At 43.9% G+C, this 21,183-nt stretch overlaps 1 protein-coding gene across 1 annotated transcript in view; it reads right to left on the reverse strand.

The window, feature by feature from the left end:
- The window catches only part of fastk (Fas-activated serine/threonine kinase), a 57,726-nt gene that overhangs the window by 12,032 nt on the left and 24,511 nt on the right, over positions 1-21,183 (reverse strand). The window contains exons 8-15 of the mRNA XM_080727128.1: positions 20,649-20,994; positions 19,459-19,646; positions 16,620-16,768; positions 5,473-5,689; positions 3,731-3,890; positions 2,634-2,725; positions 1,959-2,154; positions 1,287-1,522 (exon numbers count right to left, since the gene is read on the reverse strand). Of these exons, the coding sequence (XP_080583254.1) occupies positions 1,287-1,522; positions 1,959-2,154; positions 2,634-2,725; positions 3,731-3,890; positions 5,473-5,689; positions 16,620-16,768; positions 19,459-19,646; positions 20,649-20,994 (1,584 nt within the window). The remainder of the gene's footprint in view (positions 1-1,286; positions 1,523-1,958; positions 2,155-2,633; positions 2,726-3,730; positions 3,891-5,472; positions 5,690-16,619; positions 16,769-19,458; positions 19,647-20,648; positions 20,995-21,183) is intronic.

Raw genomic sequence — 21,183 nt, forward strand, 5'->3', positions numbered from 1 at the left:
CCCTGCATCAGACTGTCAGAGGGGTAATAAAGGTATCTATCTATCTATCTATCTACAACTCCTACCTGCTGCTCCATGCATCAGGCTGTCAGAGGGTAATAAAGGTATCTATCTATCTATCTACAACTCCTACCTGCTGCTCCATGCATCAGGCTGTCAGAGGGGTAATAAAGGTATCTATCTATCTACAACTCCTACCTGCTGCTCCCTGCATCAGACTGTCAGAGGGGTAATAAAGGTATCTATCTATCTATCTACAACTCCTACCTGCTGCTCCATGCATCAGGCTGTCAGAGGGGTAATAAAGGTATCTATCTATCTATCTACAACTCCTACCTGCTGCTCCCTGCATCAGGCTGTCAGAGGGGTAATAAAGGTATCTATCTATCTATCTACAACTCCTACCTGCTGCTCCCTGCATCAGGCTGTCAGAGGGGTAATAAAGGTATCTATCTATCTATCTACAACTCCTACCTGCTGCTCCATGCATCAGGCTGTCAGAGGGGTAATAAAGGTATCTATCTATCTATCTACAACTCCTACCTGCTGCTCCCTGCATCAGGCTGTCAGAGGGGTAATAAAGGTATCTATCTATCTAAAACTCCTACCTGCTGCTCCATGCATCAGGCTGTCAGAGGGGTAATAAAGGTATCTATCTATCTATCTACAACTCCTACCTGCTGCTCCCTGCATCAGACTGTCAGAGGGGTAATAAAGGTATCTATCTATCTACAACTCCTACCTGCTGCTCCATGCATCAGGCTGTCAGAGGGGTAATAAAGGTATCTATCTATCTACAACTCCTACCTGCTGCTCCCTGCATCAGACTGTCAGAGGGGTAATAAAGGTATCTATCTATCTACAACTCCTACCTGCTGCTCCCTGCATCAGGCTGTCAGAGGGGTAATAAAGGTATCTATCTATCTATCTACAACTCCTACCTGCTGCTCCATGCATCAGGCTGTCAGAGGGGTAATAAAGGTATCTATCTATCTATCTACAACTCCTACCTGCTGCTCCATGCATCAGGCTGTCAGAGGGGTAATAAAGGTATCTATCTATCTATCTACAACTCCTACCTGCTGCTCCCTGCATCAGGCTGTCAGAGGGGTAATAAAGGTATCTATCTATCTATCTACAACTCCTACCTGCTGCTCCATGCATCAGGCTGTCAGAGGGGTAATAAAGGTATCTATCTATCTACAACTCCTACCTGCTGCTCCCTGCATCAGACTGTCAGAGGGGTAATAAAGGTATCTATCTATCTATCTATCTACAACTCCTACCTGCTGCTCCCTGCATCAGACTGTCAGAGGGGGGGCTGCTCAGCGTGGAGCTGTCCTGACTCTCCACCGAAGGGTCTTTGGTCAGACCAGAGTAGTAGTCTGAGGAGGATCCGTGATCCACCGCCGGGTCTTTGGTCAGACCGGAGTAGTAGTCTGAGGAGGATCCGTGAGGGGAGGGGTAGTAGGAGCTGTAGTCCAGGACCCCCCCTCCTCCCCCCCCTGCTCCGTTAGACCCGCTGGAAACACACACAGACACACGCACACGCACACACGCACACACGCACACACACACACACACAGTCAGGGACCCACAAGCCCAAAAGCTCAAGGAATCGGGTTGAACCCGTGATGTCACGCCATACTTTTTATTTCAGCTTTATCTATTAGTTTGGTCGTTAAGGTCCACAGAATGAGAGGCCTGCTCTGCCAGAAACATTGAGAAAAAAAGTTAAGGCCATTTGTATATTCACTGGCCATATGTTCACCCGCTCCGGTGGTCCGCGGCGACCCCGGGCGAAAAAAATGGCTGAAAAAAGCAATACCGCTACTGACCAATAGTTGAGCAACTTCCAGAGTATAGCTTTAACACTCATCTTTTGCTTTCTCTAATGACTATCTAAACACGTGAACCCTTGTTGTAAAATTCAAAGTTGTTTAGAGAGGGGAGGGAACCTGAGTTTGTAGCAGTGGGCGGGGCCTCCCGGTGGCTCCTCCTCCTCCTCCTCCAGCGCTGACGAGGAGAACGGAGAGAACTTCTGGAAGTCGGCGGCGAGCGTCGCCCCGTCGGCGCCCCCTAGTGGAGCGAAACCTCCACTTCCCGTCCGGAGGGGCAGAACGCGCCCGCAGCCGTCCATCCACAGAACGAAATCTACAAAACATGAAACGCAACGTCAACGCGTTCTTCTCTATCGATTACTACTCACCCTACCGAGACAGAATTCATGGATTTATTTTTGCGTGACGAGTTTGACGACTTATTGCCAAAGACACAGTTTGACAAATTCTTTATTTTATCGCTGGATGGCGCCAATTCGTCCCCACATTATTTTGGGGGGTCCCCAGATGGTTAACTTAATGTGCAACATTGTTTTCTCAGTCAACAGTAAACAAACCAACATAAAGTTTAAGTGTATAGAGGGTATCTGCACATTTCTGTAAAATAACCAGATTATATCAGATTATTATGTGTAAAATATCCATATTATATCAGATTATATCAGATTATTACGTGTAAAACATCCATATTATATCATATTATATCAGATTATTACCTGTAAAATAACCATATTATATCAGATTATTAAGTGTAACATAACCAGATTATATCAGATTATATCAGATTATTACCTGTAAAATAACCAGGGGCCAACACTTCATCTTGTTTGTAGCTCTGCTCTCCAACCAGCTGCCGGAGGGCCTCGGCCACCAGACCCTTATAACTGACACATAACAGACAGTATTTACAGTAAATTAATGTATAACTGACACATAACAGACAGTATTTACAGTAAATTAATGTATAACTGACACATAACAGACAGTATTTACAGTAAATTAATGTATAACTGACACATAACAGACAGTATTTACAGTAAATTAACTTATAACTGACAAATAACACACAGTTAAATTCTTAGTGCACTCCCCCCCACTTTGTTCAATTAAGATGTTTTTGCTCATATATATTAGGAATTATAAGACATAATACTTATGGAAAGTGGAACAACAGTATAAGTCCGTACAAGCAATATTCAGCAGACAAAGGGAGCAGATCAAATTAAAACAGACAATTGAGCAAAATGAGGGGGGGTGCATTAACAATTTAACAGATTAAAAATGTAAAGATATGTACTTAGACTGTTATTCGTCCCAGGTAAACACGCACACGGGCAGGTTTTAGGGGCGTAGCTGAACATACCTATACTTGAGGATAGGTTTTAGGGGCGTGGCCCAACATACCTGTACTTGGGGATAGGTTTTAGGGGCGTGGCCCAACATACCTGTACTTGTGGATAGGTTTTAGGGGTGTGGCCCAACATACTTGACTTGTACTTGTGGTTAGGTTTTATGGGAGTGGTCAAACATACCTGTACGTGCGGGCAGGTTTTAGGGGTGTGGTCGAACATATCTATACTTGCGGATAGGTTTTAGGTAGTGTCCGACCAATATATCGGCCGCCGATATTATTGGGACGATATGACCTTATTTGGGCATATCAGGAAAAAAAGTTTTGAAAAAAAAAAGTTTTTTTTTTAATACTTTTTTTTTTAATTTTCTTTTTCAAAAATATTTTATATCGGTATCGTATCGGTATCGGTGATGGGCCCCCCTATCATGTATCGTATCGGTTCACAAAAAGGTCTATCGGTCAGACACTAGTTTTAGGGGCTTGGCTGAACATACCTGTAGTTGCGGATAGGTTTTAGGGGAGTGGTCCAACGTACCTGTACTTGCGGTTGACCTCGTCGGCCGTCAGGACGTGGTCGAACATCAGGACCTTGTGCTGCTCCTGCAGCCGCGGCCCGCTGTACTCCTGGAACTCCAGCTCCACCGCCGCGTCCAGCAGCGACAGGTAGCGCCGCACGATCAGAGCGTACGGACTGTCTGTAGGAGAACATACCATTTAATACCACACGATCAGAGCGTACAGACTGTCTGTAGGAGACAATACCATTTAATACCACACGATCAGAGCGTACAGACTGTCTGTAGGAGACAATACCATTTAATACCACACGATCAGAGCGTACAGACTGTCTGTAGGAGACAATACCATTTAATACCACACGATCAGAGCGTACGGACTGTCTGTAGGAGACAATACCATTTAATACCACACGATCAGAGCGTACAGACTGTCTGCAGGAGACAATACCATTTAATACCACACGATCAGAGCATAAGGACTGTCTGTAGGAGACAATACCATTTAATACCACACGATCAGAGCATAAGGACTGTCTGTAGGAGACAATACCATTTAATACCACACGATCAGAGCGTACGGACTGTCTGTAGGAGACAATACCATTAATACCACACGATCAGAGCGTAAGGACTGTCTGTAGGAGAACATACCATTAATACCACACGATCAGAGCGTACGGACTGTCTGTAGGAGACAATACCATTTAATACCACACGATCAGAGCGTACGGACTGTCTGTAGGAGACAATACCATTTAATACCACACGATCAGAGCATAAGGACTGTCTGTAGGAGACAATACCATTTAATACCACACGATCAGAGCGTACGGACTGTCTGCAGGAGACAATACCATTTAATACCACACGATCAGAGCGTAAGGACTGTCTGTAGGAGACAATACCATTTAATACCACACGATCAGAGCATAAGGACTGTCTGTAGGAGACAATACCATTTAATACCACACGATCAGAGCGTACGGACTGTCTGTAGGAGACAATACCATTTAATACCACACGATCAGAGCGTACGGACTGTCTGTAGGAGACAATACCATTAATACCACACGATCAGAGCGTAAGGACTGTCTGTAGGAGAACATACCATTAATACCACACGATCAGAGCGTACGGACTGTCTGTAGGAGACAATACCATTTAATACCACACGATCAGAGCGTACGGACTGTCTGTAGGAGACAATACCATTTAATACCACACGATCAGAGCATAAGGACTGTCTGTAGGAGACAATACCATTTAATACCACACGATCAGAGCGTACGGACTGTCTGCAGGAGACAATACCATTTAATACCACACGATCAGAGCGTAAGGACTGTCTGTAGGAGAACATACCATTAATACCACACGATCAGAGCGTACAGACTGTCTGTAGGAGAACATACCATTTAATACCACACGATCAGAGCATACAGACTGTCTGCAGGAGACAATACCGTTTAATACCACACGATCAGAGCGTGTCGCGTTGCGACGCGTTGTGAGCTTGTAGATCTGCTATTTTCAGCACACAAAACAAGTGTAAAATCAGTCATTACGATGATACAAAAATACATTTTAGTTGACAAAATCAACTGTAGATTTAGTCGCCTAAAAACGTGTGATATTTAGTCGACTAAAATTAGACTAAAACTAAAACTTTTCCGGTAACTAAATGACATTTTATTCAAAATGACTAAAACTAAATCAAAATTTGCTGTCAAAAACAACAATGAACAGTAAGTGTATTTACTGGTGACGTTGCTGATGAAGGCGGTGCTGAAGACGCGGTGCAGCACCAGCGAGGGGAAGTGTCCCAGCTGGAAGAGGGACATGAGGATGTTGACGGTGGCCAGCGGCGAGGCCAGGGCCTTCTGCTCCAGCACCGCCTCCAGACGGCCGAAGAAGAGCGGCGCGTTGGACGGACGGTACGACATCCGGCTGAACGGGAACACCAGCTTCTGGATCACCTGCAGGGGGCGACATAAGAGCGAGGTTATAATAGTTTTGGATTTTTTTCATTAGTTTTTATTTTTATTCGTTTTGAGGTTTTGTTTTCAATTACAGTTTAGTTTTAATTTGTTTTTAAAGTGGGGTTGCTAGTTTCGTTTCGTTTTTATTTTTTGAAAATGCTTAGTTTTTATTAGTTTTAGTGTTAGTTTTAGTCTTTTACCTAATATCGGGTATTTTTCAGGGGTGAGATTAAAAAAGCTCCGGAAAAAGTATTGTCTAATCAACAAAACATCATATTGTTGAGAGTGGCAGAAATGTTGAGACATACAACTTCTCTCTTTGACCTCACCAACTGGTGTTTTTTATTTTTATTTTCCACGAAAGACAAAAGACAAAAACTAAGGAGATTTTCTCTCTAATTTTAGTTTATTTTAGTTAGTTTTGTAAACACACAATACCGTTTCAGTTAGTTTTCGTTTTTTTTAAAAGCCTAGTTTTTATTTTTATTTCAGTTAACTAAAATGTTTTTCCGTTCTGGTTTTCGTTTTTTAGTTAATTTTCGTTTACTATAATAACCTTGCATAAGAGGTACCACAGGTTTTTTGTTTTAGTTTCTTTGGAAATACTTTTATTTTATCCATAGACTGTAAAAAAAAATATGGACGACGCAAAGCCATTGTTTTTTTTTTGTCCCTTATATGGGTGTCGCCATCATTGTTTGAATGGTACCCCAGGAATCATAAGGAATGCTATTGGCTGCCAACGGTCACGTGCAACCGCAGGGATACATGGGAGAATGTGGTCGGAGCCTCCCGAAATAAAGCACACGAAGAAGAACACAGCCGGCTGGTATCAGTTTAGTTGGCCACGCCCCCGCAACTTTATCATCAATTTTAACATAAAATGAGACCATATTTGCACAAAACGCATATCCTGGTGATTGAAAGGCAGTTTTTCACTAGCGACAGGAACCATAAAGTATTTATGACGATGTTTATTAAGGTTAGAAAATCAAAGAGGAAAATTAACGAGGTCCAGTGGAGAACAAATCTTTTTGGTACCTCGCAGGGGGAAAACAGCGCAACTAGTGGCCAATCATGGGATCTTTCTCTTCCGGGAAAGCTTCATGAATAATGCAGGCAACGACAGCCCTGATTTTATCCCACGATTCTGTAAACCCATTTTTCATCCAGTGCAAATTGCCTAAGAGCTCGTAAACACCTCATGACTTTCTTATTTTGGCGCTCGCCAGCAAAATCGCCAGGTCTGCCGCAAGATCGTACTTTTTTTGTGTTTTGCATCGTTGTGTGTCATTTAGACAGACCACCACAGCAACAACATGCCATATTTACTGACAACAATGTATGAATCCTTTAAAAAACAACAAGCTACCAGAGACCAAGGTCCTCTGTCTCTGTACTTACATTGCATCAAGACACATTGACTGACACCTGTCCGTCTGAAAACTGACTGGTGTTACAACTGGTTATTACTCATCCAGTTGCTGTCATGGCTGCCAGTTCCCACCTGATGTCATGTGGGAGTTCAGACTGCTCCAGACCGTACTGAAGAACTGCTAGCTTGCATAATGTCTTAAGACTAGGACTCAAGTCTAAGATGTACAGGACACTGGGTTTGACTCTGAATCCTCGGAAGAGGATGATACGATCTCCCACCATGCAACAGGACATACAAGTCATCCGAAAAGTCTGTTCTCCCTTGGGCTCAACCTTCTTCCAGGAGAAGGTCTCTGGATTACATTTCCACACATCATTTAATCTCTGCTTCAAATGATCAGAGTAACCACCACATATGTAAAGCTCTCCATGGTAGGTAAAGGCTGAATGACTCCTGCGTCCTTCTGGAAGAAGCTGTGCAGAAGGTGTGTTCATCCAGCAGTTGGTCTCTGTGTCAAACACTCTGATGTTGTTGTCGTGGTCCGGTTCGCCCCCAAATACAAACATCTTTGTCCCGATGATGGTGGCAGAGTGACGGGTTGAAGCAGGTGGAGGAGAGCCTGTGGTCTTAATTAAAGACCAGACCATTGTGGTGGTGTCCAACTTGTAGATGTCATTAGTGTATCCATTCAGCTGGGTCCATCCTCCATAGACATACATGACCTTCTCCAAGACACAGGCTGAATGGTCAGACCTCCCCACTGGAACTGTTCCAGAAACACTGGGCCTTGACCATCTGTGAGTGTCGACATCAAATCCATAAACAACGTTGGAGTAGTTCCCCTGGATGTTAATACCATTAGCCCCCTCCCTTATCTGAAAATTCACTACACCCCCCCAGATGTAGACAGTATCTTCTATGAGCACAGCTGAGTGCAACACACAGTTGGAGGGAACCTCAGGGGGAAGTTCTTCTCTTCCAGTTGTCACAGGAGGCAACTTAATCCAACGCAAAGACACTGTGTTGAAGACATGCACTGCAATCTGGTCCCTGTCATTCAAGTCACAGTAGCCTCCAAAGGAGTACAGTTTGTGTTCCACTGCTACAGCAGCATCCAAGGATCTCTTTGTTCCTCTGGTCAGATGCAAGGTCCAGCGCCACATTTTGGACAACAGCAACAATATAAATGAAAGTTAAGTCTTCAAGTCTCTGGAAAACAATGCAGTGCTGTTCCACACGCCAATATTTATATTGGTCAGCCGTATATATAATTCCATATTTGACTAAACATATTGATGATGACATCAGAATTTAACTCCTTATTTGGTCAAAAGAGATGAGATATATTCTGATCTGATCTGATATCCTGGATGGAAGGCGGGTCTAGCGTTTGCCAAAATAACAACATCATCATTTGTTGACATATCAATCAGGACAGACTGACAGACATATTAACTAATTTACTGCCACTCAGCAAGTTTGACGACTTATTGCCTATACATTGTCCAGGGCGCCAATGTCAACTTTGACAAACTATCCTTATTTTGACCCTGGGATGGCGCTATTCGCTAACTTATCGGTCATCAATTATTTCCAATGTAACCGGAAAATTACCTGACACAGCGACAACATAACCGGAATAAAAAAACAACAAACATTTTTCCCTTTTTTGTAGGAATTGCCGGTAAAAAAAGAGGAAAAAAAGCCACAATTAATGTTTATGGGAATATTTGTTCAACTCTGCAGAATATTTTTCTGATTGGTTGTAGGTCTGAACAATAGCGACTGTTTGGTAATAATTATCAACACTGAGAAGAAGCATACTAATATCCACACAGTGATATTGTCTGGCTAAAGGCCTGTCCATACTTTAACCGAAACCGCCGTTTTCGGTCAAAAGGTCATTTTCTACCACCAGTAAGACTCCCTAATCGGGAGTTAAGCGACCGTAGGTGGCTTATCTCCACAAATAGGGCAAAATTTGTTTTTCCCAAATCTTTCTGATCCATGTTGATGACATGAGTGTAGACATGCTGTGTAGTGATATTCGTGATTTTAGGGCAAAAACTGTAGGAGCAGTGTCCAAAAATGTGTTTTAAAAATCGGCCTGAAGGTGGCGCTAGAATAGGGCCATGTGAGAAATGAGGGGTGGGGTCTCCGCGTTGCCTTGGCGGACGAATAGGTACCGGCCCCGGCTCTCCCGGACGCTCCTAGCCCGAGTTACGGCACTTTATGTGCGCTGCAGTGGCAAGGGGTCCTCCACTGGGGGCGCCACCACTTTTGCATCCGTTCTGGAGCACCAGGAGTCGGTGGTCCACGGGAATTCCCCGTGAGCAGTCCCGTTGGGGTGGTCATTTGGTCATTTTTGCACATTTGGTCATTTTTTACATCTGGGGGTCCCCCATTCCGGGGGTCCTTGGAGGTTGTAGTTTGGCAGGCAAGGAGTGTGTGTGTAAAATCTGGCATGGATCGGGTCAACGGGTGCGGAGATATAAGCAGGGAAAAAGTGTGACGTGTGACGTGTGAGCACATTTGGTCATTTTTTACATCTGGGGGTCCCCCAGGGACCTGGGGGTCCCTGGGGCTCCGGGGGTCCTTGGAGGTTGTAGTTTGGCAGTCAAGGAGTGTGTGTGCAAAATTTGGCATGGATGGGGGCAACGGTTGTGGAGATATGAGCAGGGCAAAAGTGTGACGGACTCACTGACTGACTGACTCACTCACAGACAGCCCGTGGAGGTTTTGGTAGTAAATGCGACCTATGGTCGCAATAAAATGATATCCCTCTGGACTTCTGAAAAGCATTGGACCGAACGAGAGTTCGGAAATTTGCACGTCGGAAAACACAACTCACCGAACATTTCGGTCGAAGTATGGAGAGGCCTTAAGCGAGGCTAGAGCGGATGATCTTTGTTTCTACACTGTCCAGACTGTCAGCAGGTAATGTGTTCAACGGGAGGAGTAGGACTGGAGGCTAGGGGCCTCCCGGTGAGGGCAGGTGGAACAGTAACGGTACAGAAGGAGGCGAAGTCCTCCCGGTGGGGGCTCCTAGCTGGCAGGTGAAACAGTAATGGTACAGCAGGAGGCGAAGTCCTCCCGGTGGGGGCTCCTAGCTGGCAGGTGGAAACAGTAACGCTACAGCAAGAGGCTAAGTACTCCCGGTGGGGGCTCCTAGCTGGCAGGTAAAACAGTAAAGGTACAGCAATGGTATGTCAAGCATCGGGAGGAATTCATTGACATGACGACTAAGTTCGGAGGGAAAAAAATCAAACCTCGGTTCGAAGTGGAGCGGTGAATTTTTATTCTGTGTTCTAGAGCTATGAAATATGTGTTCTAGATCTATACATTCTGTGTTCTAGATCTATACTATCTATGTGCTTTAGTTCTATATTTTATGAATTCTGAATGAATGAATGATTTTGTCTGGAGGGCCAAATTGTCATGTGAAGCTTGACCAATGCTCAATTCTGCATGCACGGGACATGTACGGGACACACAAAGCCACTCCTTGGAAGCGGCTTTCACCGCTTCAAAAAATGTTACAAATGATTGACAACTGGGGGGAAATAAAAAAAAAAGCAAGTAAAGGTCAGGTAAAAATGAGTCTACAATGAGTAGGGATACTATGCCGTGTTGGGAAAGACAAGTAACAATTTACCAGTTAAAAGGTAATGCAATTACATTACTTATTACTTGTTCGCAAGAGTAGATCGTTACTGACTTTTATTTATTTTCATCATAGTATATCTTAATTTACTTCTCTGGGGGAAATAAATGCTCTTACATTTTATTTTATTAAATAATTCTTTTTCACGAATGTGTCTAAAATAGTTTTAATGTATTACAGCCTTTTAGAGGGACTACACCATGAATTTACATGTTTTCCTATTTATATGTATTTTGTTGGTGTCCCACCAGCACCTTCAATCCTCACAAAGTCATATCTCTGACCATTGTGTCTTTCTCAGTTTATGGGCAGATCTATGGAAGCAGCTCTCAAAACGGGCTGTCCCATTTTCTACTGCTACTGCAGTAGCTCTGAGCAGGAGGCAGGCAGGAGCTGGGATGAGGGTGGGGCCAAAACTGTCTCAATAGCGCAGTCCTCCCACTCAGGACAAGCCCCAGGACGAAAATCCACAGGGAGGAGGATGAGTATTGTGAAAGCAGCAGTTGAAGGTGTTGGATTTAGACTGACCACCACAGCAACAACATGCCATATTTACTGGCAACAATGTATGAATCCGTAAAAAAAAAAAAAAAAACAAGCTACCAGAGACCAAGGTCCTCTGTCTCTGTACTTACATTGCACAGGACACATTGACTGACACCTGTCAGTCTGAAAACTGACTAGTGTTACAACTGGTTATTACTCATTCAGTTGCTGTCATGGCTGCCAGTTCCCACCTGATGTCATGTGGGAGTCCAGACTGCTCCAGACCGTACTGAAGAACTGCTAGCTTGCATAATGTCTTAAGACTAGGACTCAAGTCTAACATGAACAGGAAACTGGGTTTGTCTCTGAGTCCTCTGAAGAGGATGATACGATCTCCCACCATGCAACAGGACATACAAGTCATCCAAACAGGCTGTTCTCCCTTGGGCTCAACCTTCTTCCACGAGAAGGTCTCTGGATTACATTTCCACAGATCATTGAATTTATGCTTCAGCTGACTGCTGTTTCCTCCACATATGTACAGCTCTCCATTATAGGAAAAGGCTGAATGACTCCTGCGTCCTTCTGGTAGAACCTGTGCAGAAGGTGTGTTCATCCAGCAGTTGGTCTCTGTGTCAAACACTCTGATGTTGTTGTCGTGGTCCGGACAGCCCCCAAATACAAACATCTTTGTTCCGATTAGATGGTGGCAGAGTGTAGAGATGTAGCAGGTGGGGGAGTTCCTCTGGTGTTCATTAACACATGGGCGGCCAAGGTTTATAACATTTATAGCTGTTGCTGGTGCCACCATTGACTTACGTTATGTTTTGATGAGCCCCGCAAGCTTCGTGCGTGTGCACGTGCGTGTCCAGAGAAGATTGAGGAGGTACTCCATTTGTTTACAAACGCTCGCGAAACTCGCGGTAAAAAAATCGCGGTAAATTCGCGGTAAAGTGTCGCCGTGAAAACAATCAGCTCTCTGCCTCCATGGGGCTGTTTTTACCTCATTCTCAGATAAAGCCGTTCTTATGTTTCAAAGTAGAATCTAAAGCCATGTAAAATCCTTCCGTGTGGGGAGAGACAGGGGGCTTCCTGCCCTGGCTGGGTGACGTAATGGATTCAGGGCATGCAAAGGGAAGCTGCGGTCTCGAAAAGTTAACTATTTGTTGACTCGTCCCTCGACGATATAACTTCCTGTGGCAGGGTGACATCTAGTGGCCATACCTCGTCCCTGAACGAGTTTGGCTCCCCAAGTGTTAAAGGGCCTACACCATGCTTTTAAAACTATATTTTTTGTATAAATATATGCTCAAAATTGAGTCTTAGACAGGTTTTAACCCTCAACAAACACTCTGACCATTCTTTTTGTTTGTTCTAGCTCTACTATAATGAGGCTCTCCAGCTGCAATACCAAAACGGCCTCTGTTTGCTCAGGGGCGCATCTAGTGGGGTTTTTCCAGTTTTTCAAAGTTTTTTGAAAAAAAAGAAGTTTTTGAAAAAAAAAAGTTTTTTGAAAAAAAGGGTTTTGAAAAAAAAGTTTTTGAAAAAAAGTTTTTTGAAAAAAAAAGTTTTTGAAAAAAAAGTTTTTGAAAAAAAAGTTTTTTGAAAAAAAAGGTTTTGAAAAAAAAAGTTTTTGAAAAAAAAAAAAGTTTTTTGAAAAAAAAATTTGAAATAAAAAGTTTTGAAAAAAAAAAATTGAATTTTTTTTTTTTTTTTTTACTTTTTTACAGTTTTTGAAAAAAAAAATGTTTTGACTGAAAAAAAAAACGGGAAACGCGTGTGACGTCACATGCGTCAACTCTCAGAACAGCACTGTTCTGAGAACCCGTGGAAAGCTTTTCATCTGTCTTCCCAAAACCAGAGAAAGACACAATGTACAGAAATAGGACTTTGTGAGGGTAGAAGGTGCCAGTGGGACCCCAAAAAAAGGTTTTAAAATAGAAAAAGTGAAAATTCATGGTGTAGGTCCTTTAAAGACCAGACCATTGTAGTGGTGTCCAACTTGTAGATGTCATTTGTGCGTCCAGTCAGCTGGTTGTATCCTCCATAGACATACATGACCTTCTCCAAGACACAGGCTGAGTGGTTGCTCCTCCCCTCTGGAACTGTTCCAGAAACACTGGGCCTTGACCATCTGTGAGTGTCGACATCATATCCGTAAACAATGTTGGAGTAGTTCCCCTGGATGTAAATACCGTTAGCCCTCTCCCTTATCTGAAAATTCACTTTCCCCCCCAGATGTAGACAGTATCTTCTATGAGCACAGCTGTGTGGTCCACACAGTTGGAGGGAACCTCAGGGGGAAGTTCTTCTCTTCCAGTTGTCACAGGAGGCAACTTAATCCAACGCAAAGACACTGTGTTGAAGACATGCACTGCAAGCTGGTCCCTGTCATTCAAGTCACAGTAGCCTCCAAAGGAGTACAGTTTGTGTTCCACTGCTACAGCAACATCCAAGGATCTCTTTGTTCCTCTGGTCAGATGCAAGGTCCAGCGCCACATTTTGGACAACAGCAACAATATAGATGAAAGTGAAGTCTTCGAGTCTCTGGAATGCAATGCTGTGCTGTTCCACACGCCAACACTTATATTGGTACAGCTGCACAAACATAACTCCATATTTGGACATAACAGCATATTGATGACATCAGTGTGGAACTCCTTATTCGGTCAAGATTGAGATCAGTACTCAAATCTGATCACATATCCTGCTTGGAATGCGGTTTACCGAAGTTTACCGAAACAACGCATCCACCATTGGTTGGTTGACATATTTCTGTGTCGCGCGGCATCTGTGACACGTTGCGACCTTGTAGATTTACTATTTAAGTGAAAAAACGTAGTCTAGGAACACGTTTCTTTGTAGTATTAGTCGGAGGAACTCAACACCAGTGCTTTATATAAACTAGTCATGTGCCCTGGGGTGTGCACAGTATATGAGGGATTGATTTCCCTGAGGAATCTCAGAAGTAATGTTGGGAAATCCATCTGTCTGCGTCCCTGTCATGCCCATACATTATTATGGAGATCTGTTATCTCTTGTCTTTCTGTCTGGCTCTCTTTTATGCCCATATATGGTGTATTGTGTCCATGCCAGTCTGTGATGTCATCTCCAAATTTGGACACTTTAGTGATATCAATCAGTGATGACGTGAGTCATCTCCAAATTTGGTCATGTGTTTCATCATGTCAGAGAGACGTTATTTGGGCATTGTTTCAGCATGCGGCTGTTACCATGGTTACTATGGTGGCGACACTGTTTAATATCAGTGACGTTATCAGGCAGACTGTTTTAGCCGCTTATGCCCATACATGGTGTTCGGTGATGTCAGTCATTGATATTCGGGCATTGTTTCAGCATGTGGCTGTTACCATGACGGTGACACTGTTTAGTATCAGTGATGTCTGCATGCGGACAGACGGCGGACGGACATTCTATACATTAACCCTTTTGCCGCCATTTACCGTAATTGCTGGACTATAAGCCACACCTGAATTTAACGAAAAACTAATGTTTACATAATATATAAGCCGCACCGGACTATAAGCCACAGGTGTCCTTCCTGCTTCCTGCTAGAGCGCTTCTGGTGGCCGTTAGCTGTACAAATCTATATATATAAATCCTTGTTAAAGACCATTGTAAAACTAAATAACTGGCCGTTAGCTGTAAAAATCTCTATATAAGCCGTACTGTTGTATGAGCCGCAGGGTTCAAAACATGGGAAAAAGTTGCGGCTTATAGTCTGGCAATTACGGGTAGGTTGTTTACAGTCTGCTCACGGCCATCAAAGTACCTTACCTTTGCGAATTTATAGAAAAATAAGGCTGGGACTTTAACTGATTAATTGCGATTAATTAATTACAGAAAATTAACGCGATTAAAAAAATTAACGCATTTTAATCGCACTTAGTTTTTGCACCACAGAACCTTCAGTTTCGGGCATACTGATCATAACGATGCACCAACCAAGAAGAGACAACAAACGCAAAGGGAGAAGTAGCCGATCAGAGCGCTTTGTTTTAGCCCAGTGGATGCTAAATTTAGATTTAAAAAACTCACTCATTGATTCACTCGTACAACAAAATGTGTTTTACTTGAAAAAAATGCTTCTCAGGTCAAATATCGATGTGCGATTAAAATGTGATTAATTGCGATTAATTAATCACAGAGCCTGTAATTAATTCGATTAAAATTTTTAATCGCATCCCAGCCCTAAAAAATAGCCATCCATTATTTCCTAACGCGGTCTTGTGTAAAAGTCAGCTGCATCGCTCACCGAGTCATGAAAAAAAAAACACAACACTATGGACGCAGCCATTATGGAGAGAGAGGCTCCTCCCCCTCTGTTTGCATCAGTTTTCAGACATAGAAATAGAGAAAGTAGATCCAGGCATAGAAAACCACCAACAAAGTGATCCTGCAGCCATTATTGTTTATGTGCGCTCCAGATTTGAGACTAGCATTACGGGAGCTGCTGCTACTGTACACACCCGCGCCGGTCCACCCCTCATCTGCTTGCTTCATACAAGCATTATTAGACGATAAAATGACCAAAAGTTCTTTTGAAAGTGAATAGGACTTTTCTGTGTGGATGTATGGACTGTCAAGGCCAGAAAGTAGATTTTTGCCACTCAGTAGGTGTTCCCGCATATCTTCCGAGTATAATGATGATGTCACGTGCATACCCTCTATTGTTAGATAAAGTTGCAAAATTGATGTTTTTTGATTGATTGATTGATTGATTGATTCGTTTATTGAAGATGTATTCAAAAGGATATGAACACAAGAAAGCCTGTAGGCTGGTTTCCATGGCGGTCCTACATTACAAAAACAAAACAAAAAACACAACACAAAATCTGAACAAACTAGTAGCAGTGCTCTTCCGAGCACAGGTCTCCACCAGGCCAGGCGGCCTGTTACAGCGCCACCATGAGGCTGATTTGAAAAGTTTGAAGTGGCATTTCTTCCTCTGCCTATTGGGAATGTGCGTGCACAATTTCACAAAAATTGCACGCTGTGTTCGTGATTTGAGGCATTTTGTTCAAAACTGATCTTACAATCTTTGAAAGCCAGTCTCAGCCAATCAGTATGGAATATGGACAATCAGACAGATCCATGTCGATCACATGACTGTAGAGATACTGTCTACCGATTTGCGTGAGTTTTGGACAAAATTTTTGGACAAAAGGAGTACTGGCCAAAAGGTAGTTTTGCACAAATTGGCCTCATGGTGGCGCTAGAACAGGCCCATGTGAAAAATGTGGGGCAGAGGTTCTGAATTGAGATCCAGGGAGTGTGTGTGCTCAGTTTGGCAGCGACCGGGCCAACGCCTCCGGAGATTAGCTGCTAACAAACTTTGTAGACGGACACACACACACTCACGGACGGACGGAGCTCACCTTGCTGTCCAGGTACTCGGCCTTCTTGACCAGGAAGTCAGCGATGGTGTCCAGCAGACGGGTCTCTCTCAGCCGGTGGCGGGCCATGTACTTGGCTATGAGGGCCATGGTGAACGGAGTCACGCCGTCAGCCTTCTTAGGGAGCTCCTCTGAAACAACATAGTAAGGGGATTTTATAAGATATTTGACCAATCTGCGAAGTAAATCGTTACCAAGAAATGTCTTCACCAATGTGTTTCTAAAGGTGTGTAATAATATGTACTAAAAGGTTGAAATTCAAGTCCCGGGGGAAACCTCATAAAAAAACTGATTTGTGTTTGTGTCCCATTAACACCTTGAGGTCCGAAATAGAATGGGGGTTGGTAGATTAGCCGTGAAATTTCTATTATTGTATTGTGATCTGAGACATAATATTATGTTTATAAACATGACCCCGCAGCCCCTCCATCTTGAACAGCGCCGCTGTTTTTTCTTTTTTTTTTTTCCCCAGGCCAGTAACTCACCATGATTTTCTCGATTTCCGTTGGGATAGAATGGGGGTTTTGGCCGATCGTCGATGTCCCCGTGCGTTTCGCGTGCGCGATCCTTTCACGTAAATGTCCCCGCAAATAGTCCATGTGTGACTGAAGAACAGAACTGAAAAGTTTCGCTAGCATAGCCCCAAGCATGTCTGCTGTAGGAGCTCGAGTGTGCAGACAGCAAACGGATGGCTGGGAGTAGCCTTGGAGAAGGAGAGGCGCTGACGTCACCTCTGCTTCATGCACGGTCTGCATGAGCTATCAGTGCACGAGTGGTGACTAGGGAAGGTTAGACGATCGCCGATTTTCGGATCAAAAGCTTTTATTCCGGTTTTAAAGACAAAGTCCGGGAATGTACGACGTGGCTGAGAGTCCCTGGGGGGATGTGCGATATAGTACGGTTTTAACATTAAGGGGCTCCCCGTGGCTTAGAAGGTGTTAATTTACTATACAGGAAAAAAATACAAAAGATAAATATGCTTTAAGTAGCATGTGAGGGGTCAAACTAGGGGTTTTTCATGATGCTGAATCCATTGCAAGCATTTGTTTTGCATGAAAAATATTCCTTGGACTAAAAACGGACCCACAAAACGAGCACCTTATATTTATAGCATATCGTCGTTGTCGGGTGGAAACCGTTCATTTTGTATTTATCATCCATAAAATGTACTAAACTAGTGAAAACAGCAGATCTACAAGCACACTAGATCGGCTGTTTTCACTAGTTTTGTGCGAGAGTCTTGTATGATGAAGCAGGGCGTTGCTTTGCCAAAAGACGTACACATTTGAAACTTGGAGATTGATACGAGGTTTCTGCCCGACAGTGACGATATTTTAGTGATTATGTTGCGAGGAAAATGTCGAGATAATAGCCATTTTGGTTAGAACTGACTGAAAATAACTTTGTACTTGAAGTTTAAAATGATACTAAATATACTGTCACAAGAAAAGACCAGAAGCAACAAAAACCTTTATTCACCCGTTAAGACTTGGAGCGCATTATTAATTTAACCATTACTTTAAAGCCATACTATGTAACTTTTCCAATAAAACTAATCTTAAAATTGTCCTAACTATTAAATCGCTAAAGTTTTAGAACCCCAACTCCGTTAATTTCAGCCCCTAAAGCCTTCTGTAAATATGTTTTCTATGATTCTGGCCGGGGACCGGATTTCCCGGCAAAATTACGTCATCTGCATCATCCATATACGTTGTATATACGTTGGCCAATCACAGCGCCGATCATACACTACCGGCCAATCACAGCGCGTCTTGCCGTCTCTTCAGGAAGTAGCTTCCGTCAGCAACAGTGTTTACACTGGTGAAGGAATCTCCCCCAAGGGTTAGGGTTAGGTCTAAAAATTACGGGAGACGGCTCTACGGATTCGTATCGGCGAGACGGACCCGTTCTGGTCCACGGCGACAAAACGCCTGAAAAAAGCAATACCGCTACTGACCAGTAGTTGAGCAACTTCCATAGTATAGCTTTAACCATTATTGTATGCTTTAACTGGTTAAAAAAACAAGCTCACAGCGCGTGCTGCGAGCTTGTTTATCTGCTATTTCTTTAAGAAAACCGTTGCTTGTATGCCTATATTCAAAAAGAATTGAATAATAATGGAGAAAAATGCATACTAGCCTGGCTCCAATCAAATCAAATACCTGTGAACCTCTCCTGTCTGTTCTGGTAGATTAGAATAATAACATACATAAACTACCCTCAAAAAGTTAGGAAACTTAACTTCTGTCCATTATATCTCCCCTTTAATTATACCATTTGGTATTGTGTTTTAGATTATTGTTATCGTTGATATATCACCTTTACAACGAGGTACAGCTTGTCAGCATAGAGTATTTGTGGAATGAGCAACACAACCAAAGTAGCGTTGTCAAAATGGCCTGCAATACTGTTCTGTATTGGTATTGGTGTTCACCTTTGTTGCTTGGAGCATTGAATGATTGCACTCTCCTACTATAAGGAAAAGACAAACCGACACTTATAGGCCATTTTAACACTTTGTTAATTTTAAGCTCAGTGTCAGGAAAGCCCAGGATGAGAGTAAATCCCAGCAGAACAGAATTGCAGGGCATTTTGGCACATTTTTGGGGGGCGCTACCCACACGTTTGGCTGTGTAGCTCATTCCACGAATGCCCGATGCTTACAAGCTGTACCTTGTTGTAAAGGATTCTAATCAACAATGAAAATGATATAAAACACAATACGAATTGGTATTATTAAAGGGGAGATATAATGGACCGAAGTCAAGTTTCCTAACTTTTTGTGCACAGTTTATAATATGATGTTTATACTAGGTTTTACCTGCCAGGCTGGTGATGAATCTCTCCTGTCTGTTCTGGTAGAAAAGGTGTGAGCTGAAGATGAGCTCCAGGCTCTTGTTGCTGGCCTCGCGGGCACAGGCCGCCAGCATCTCATCCAGCAGCGCCATCTCCTGGTCGCGCACGCCGCTCACGCTGGCCAGCGTGTGTTTGACCAGACGGAGGATCTTCCTGAGGGGGGGGGGGAGAGGGGGAGAGGGGGAGAGAGAGAGAGAGAGAGAGAGAGAGAGAGAGAGAGAGAAGGGACACGGATCAGTGGTGGAAAAAGTACTTGAATTATTTACTTAAAGACCGGCTGACACGCCCAGAAGTTTAACATTATGATACAGTAGGTCACGTGGTCTTTCTCCAAACAGTTTAACATTATGATACAGTAGGTCACGTGGTCTTTCTCCAAACAGTTTAACATTATGATACAGTAGGTCACGTGGTCTTTCTCCAAACAGTTTAACATTATGATACAGTAGGTCACATGGTCTTTCTCCAAACAGTTTAACATTATGATACAGTAGGTCACGTGGTCTTTCTCCGAACAGACTGAAAAGGAGGCGGGCCGGATCCGTTAGTGAATGTATACTTCGTCCGTCGTGCGGTGCCGCGTGTGTGTGTACAGACACACACACACACACACACACACACACACACACACACACACACACACACACACACACACACACACACACACACACTAGCTCTCGGAAATAGCCGTGCGGTGCGGTGCTACAAGCTAACAACAACGGCCCTAGAAAACGCCCACAAAACTGTGAAAAGTGATGACTCATCACTTTTCATCACTAAACCATCATTTTCTGGGGCAATTTTTAGCCCAAGGAATGTGTTTTTTGTGCAAAACAAATGCTTGCAATGGATTCAGCATCATGACAAACCCCTAGTTAGACCCCTCACATCCTACTTATTTTCTGGGTATTTTCCTCCTGTATAGAAAGTCGATGGGAGCCCAACTTGATTTGGCCGCTGCGGCGACCCCGAAGGTCGCCGACTCGGGCGCCCTAGCTAAATCATTAGAGCAAGCCCTGGGCTACATCTGTACAAAATCTGGCGCTTTTAGACTGATTAGCGCGAAATTACCATTCTATCTCCCTAAGGCCCCCGACTATACAGAAAACTACTACAAAAAAAAACTATGATCCAAGCGAGTTTGGCGCCCCCTACCTGTTAGCCAGCAGCTGTTCGGGGTTGGGGGGCGGGGGAGGAGGAGGAGGAGTTGGAGAGGATGGCCCGTTGGCGCCCCCGCTGGCGGCCTGCTGCGCCTGCAGCGCGCGCCACTTGAGGCGGTAGTAGCCCAGCAACAGGAAGAGGGTCTGCGGGTGGCGCTCTCGCTCCAGGTTCTTCTCCAGGCCGGCCAGGCAGGCCTCGGTCAGCGGGTGCTGCAGGCTGCCTGCATGCAGCTTCACACTGGAGCAGAACACCATGCTGAGGTCCTTCTGGTTGAACTGGGACAGCCTGGACTGGGACTCTGAGACCAGCACCTCCACCACACGGGAGTCACTGGGAAGACCTGGAGAATAAACATAACACCATCAACACCATGCTGAGGTCCTTCTGGTTGAACTGGGACAGCCTGGACTGGGACTCTGAGACCAGCACCTCCACCACACGGGAGTCACTGGGAAGACCTGAGAGAATGAATACCAGTAAGACTCCCTAATCGGGAGATAAGCGACCGTTGGTCGCTTATCTCCACAAA

This window comes from Nannobrachium achirus, assembly GCF_963921795.1.
Source record: "Nannobrachium achirus genome assembly, chromosome: 5".
In the NCBI taxonomy this organism is placed as follows: Eukaryota; Metazoa; Chordata; class Actinopteri; order Myctophiformes; family Myctophidae; genus Nannobrachium; species Nannobrachium achirus.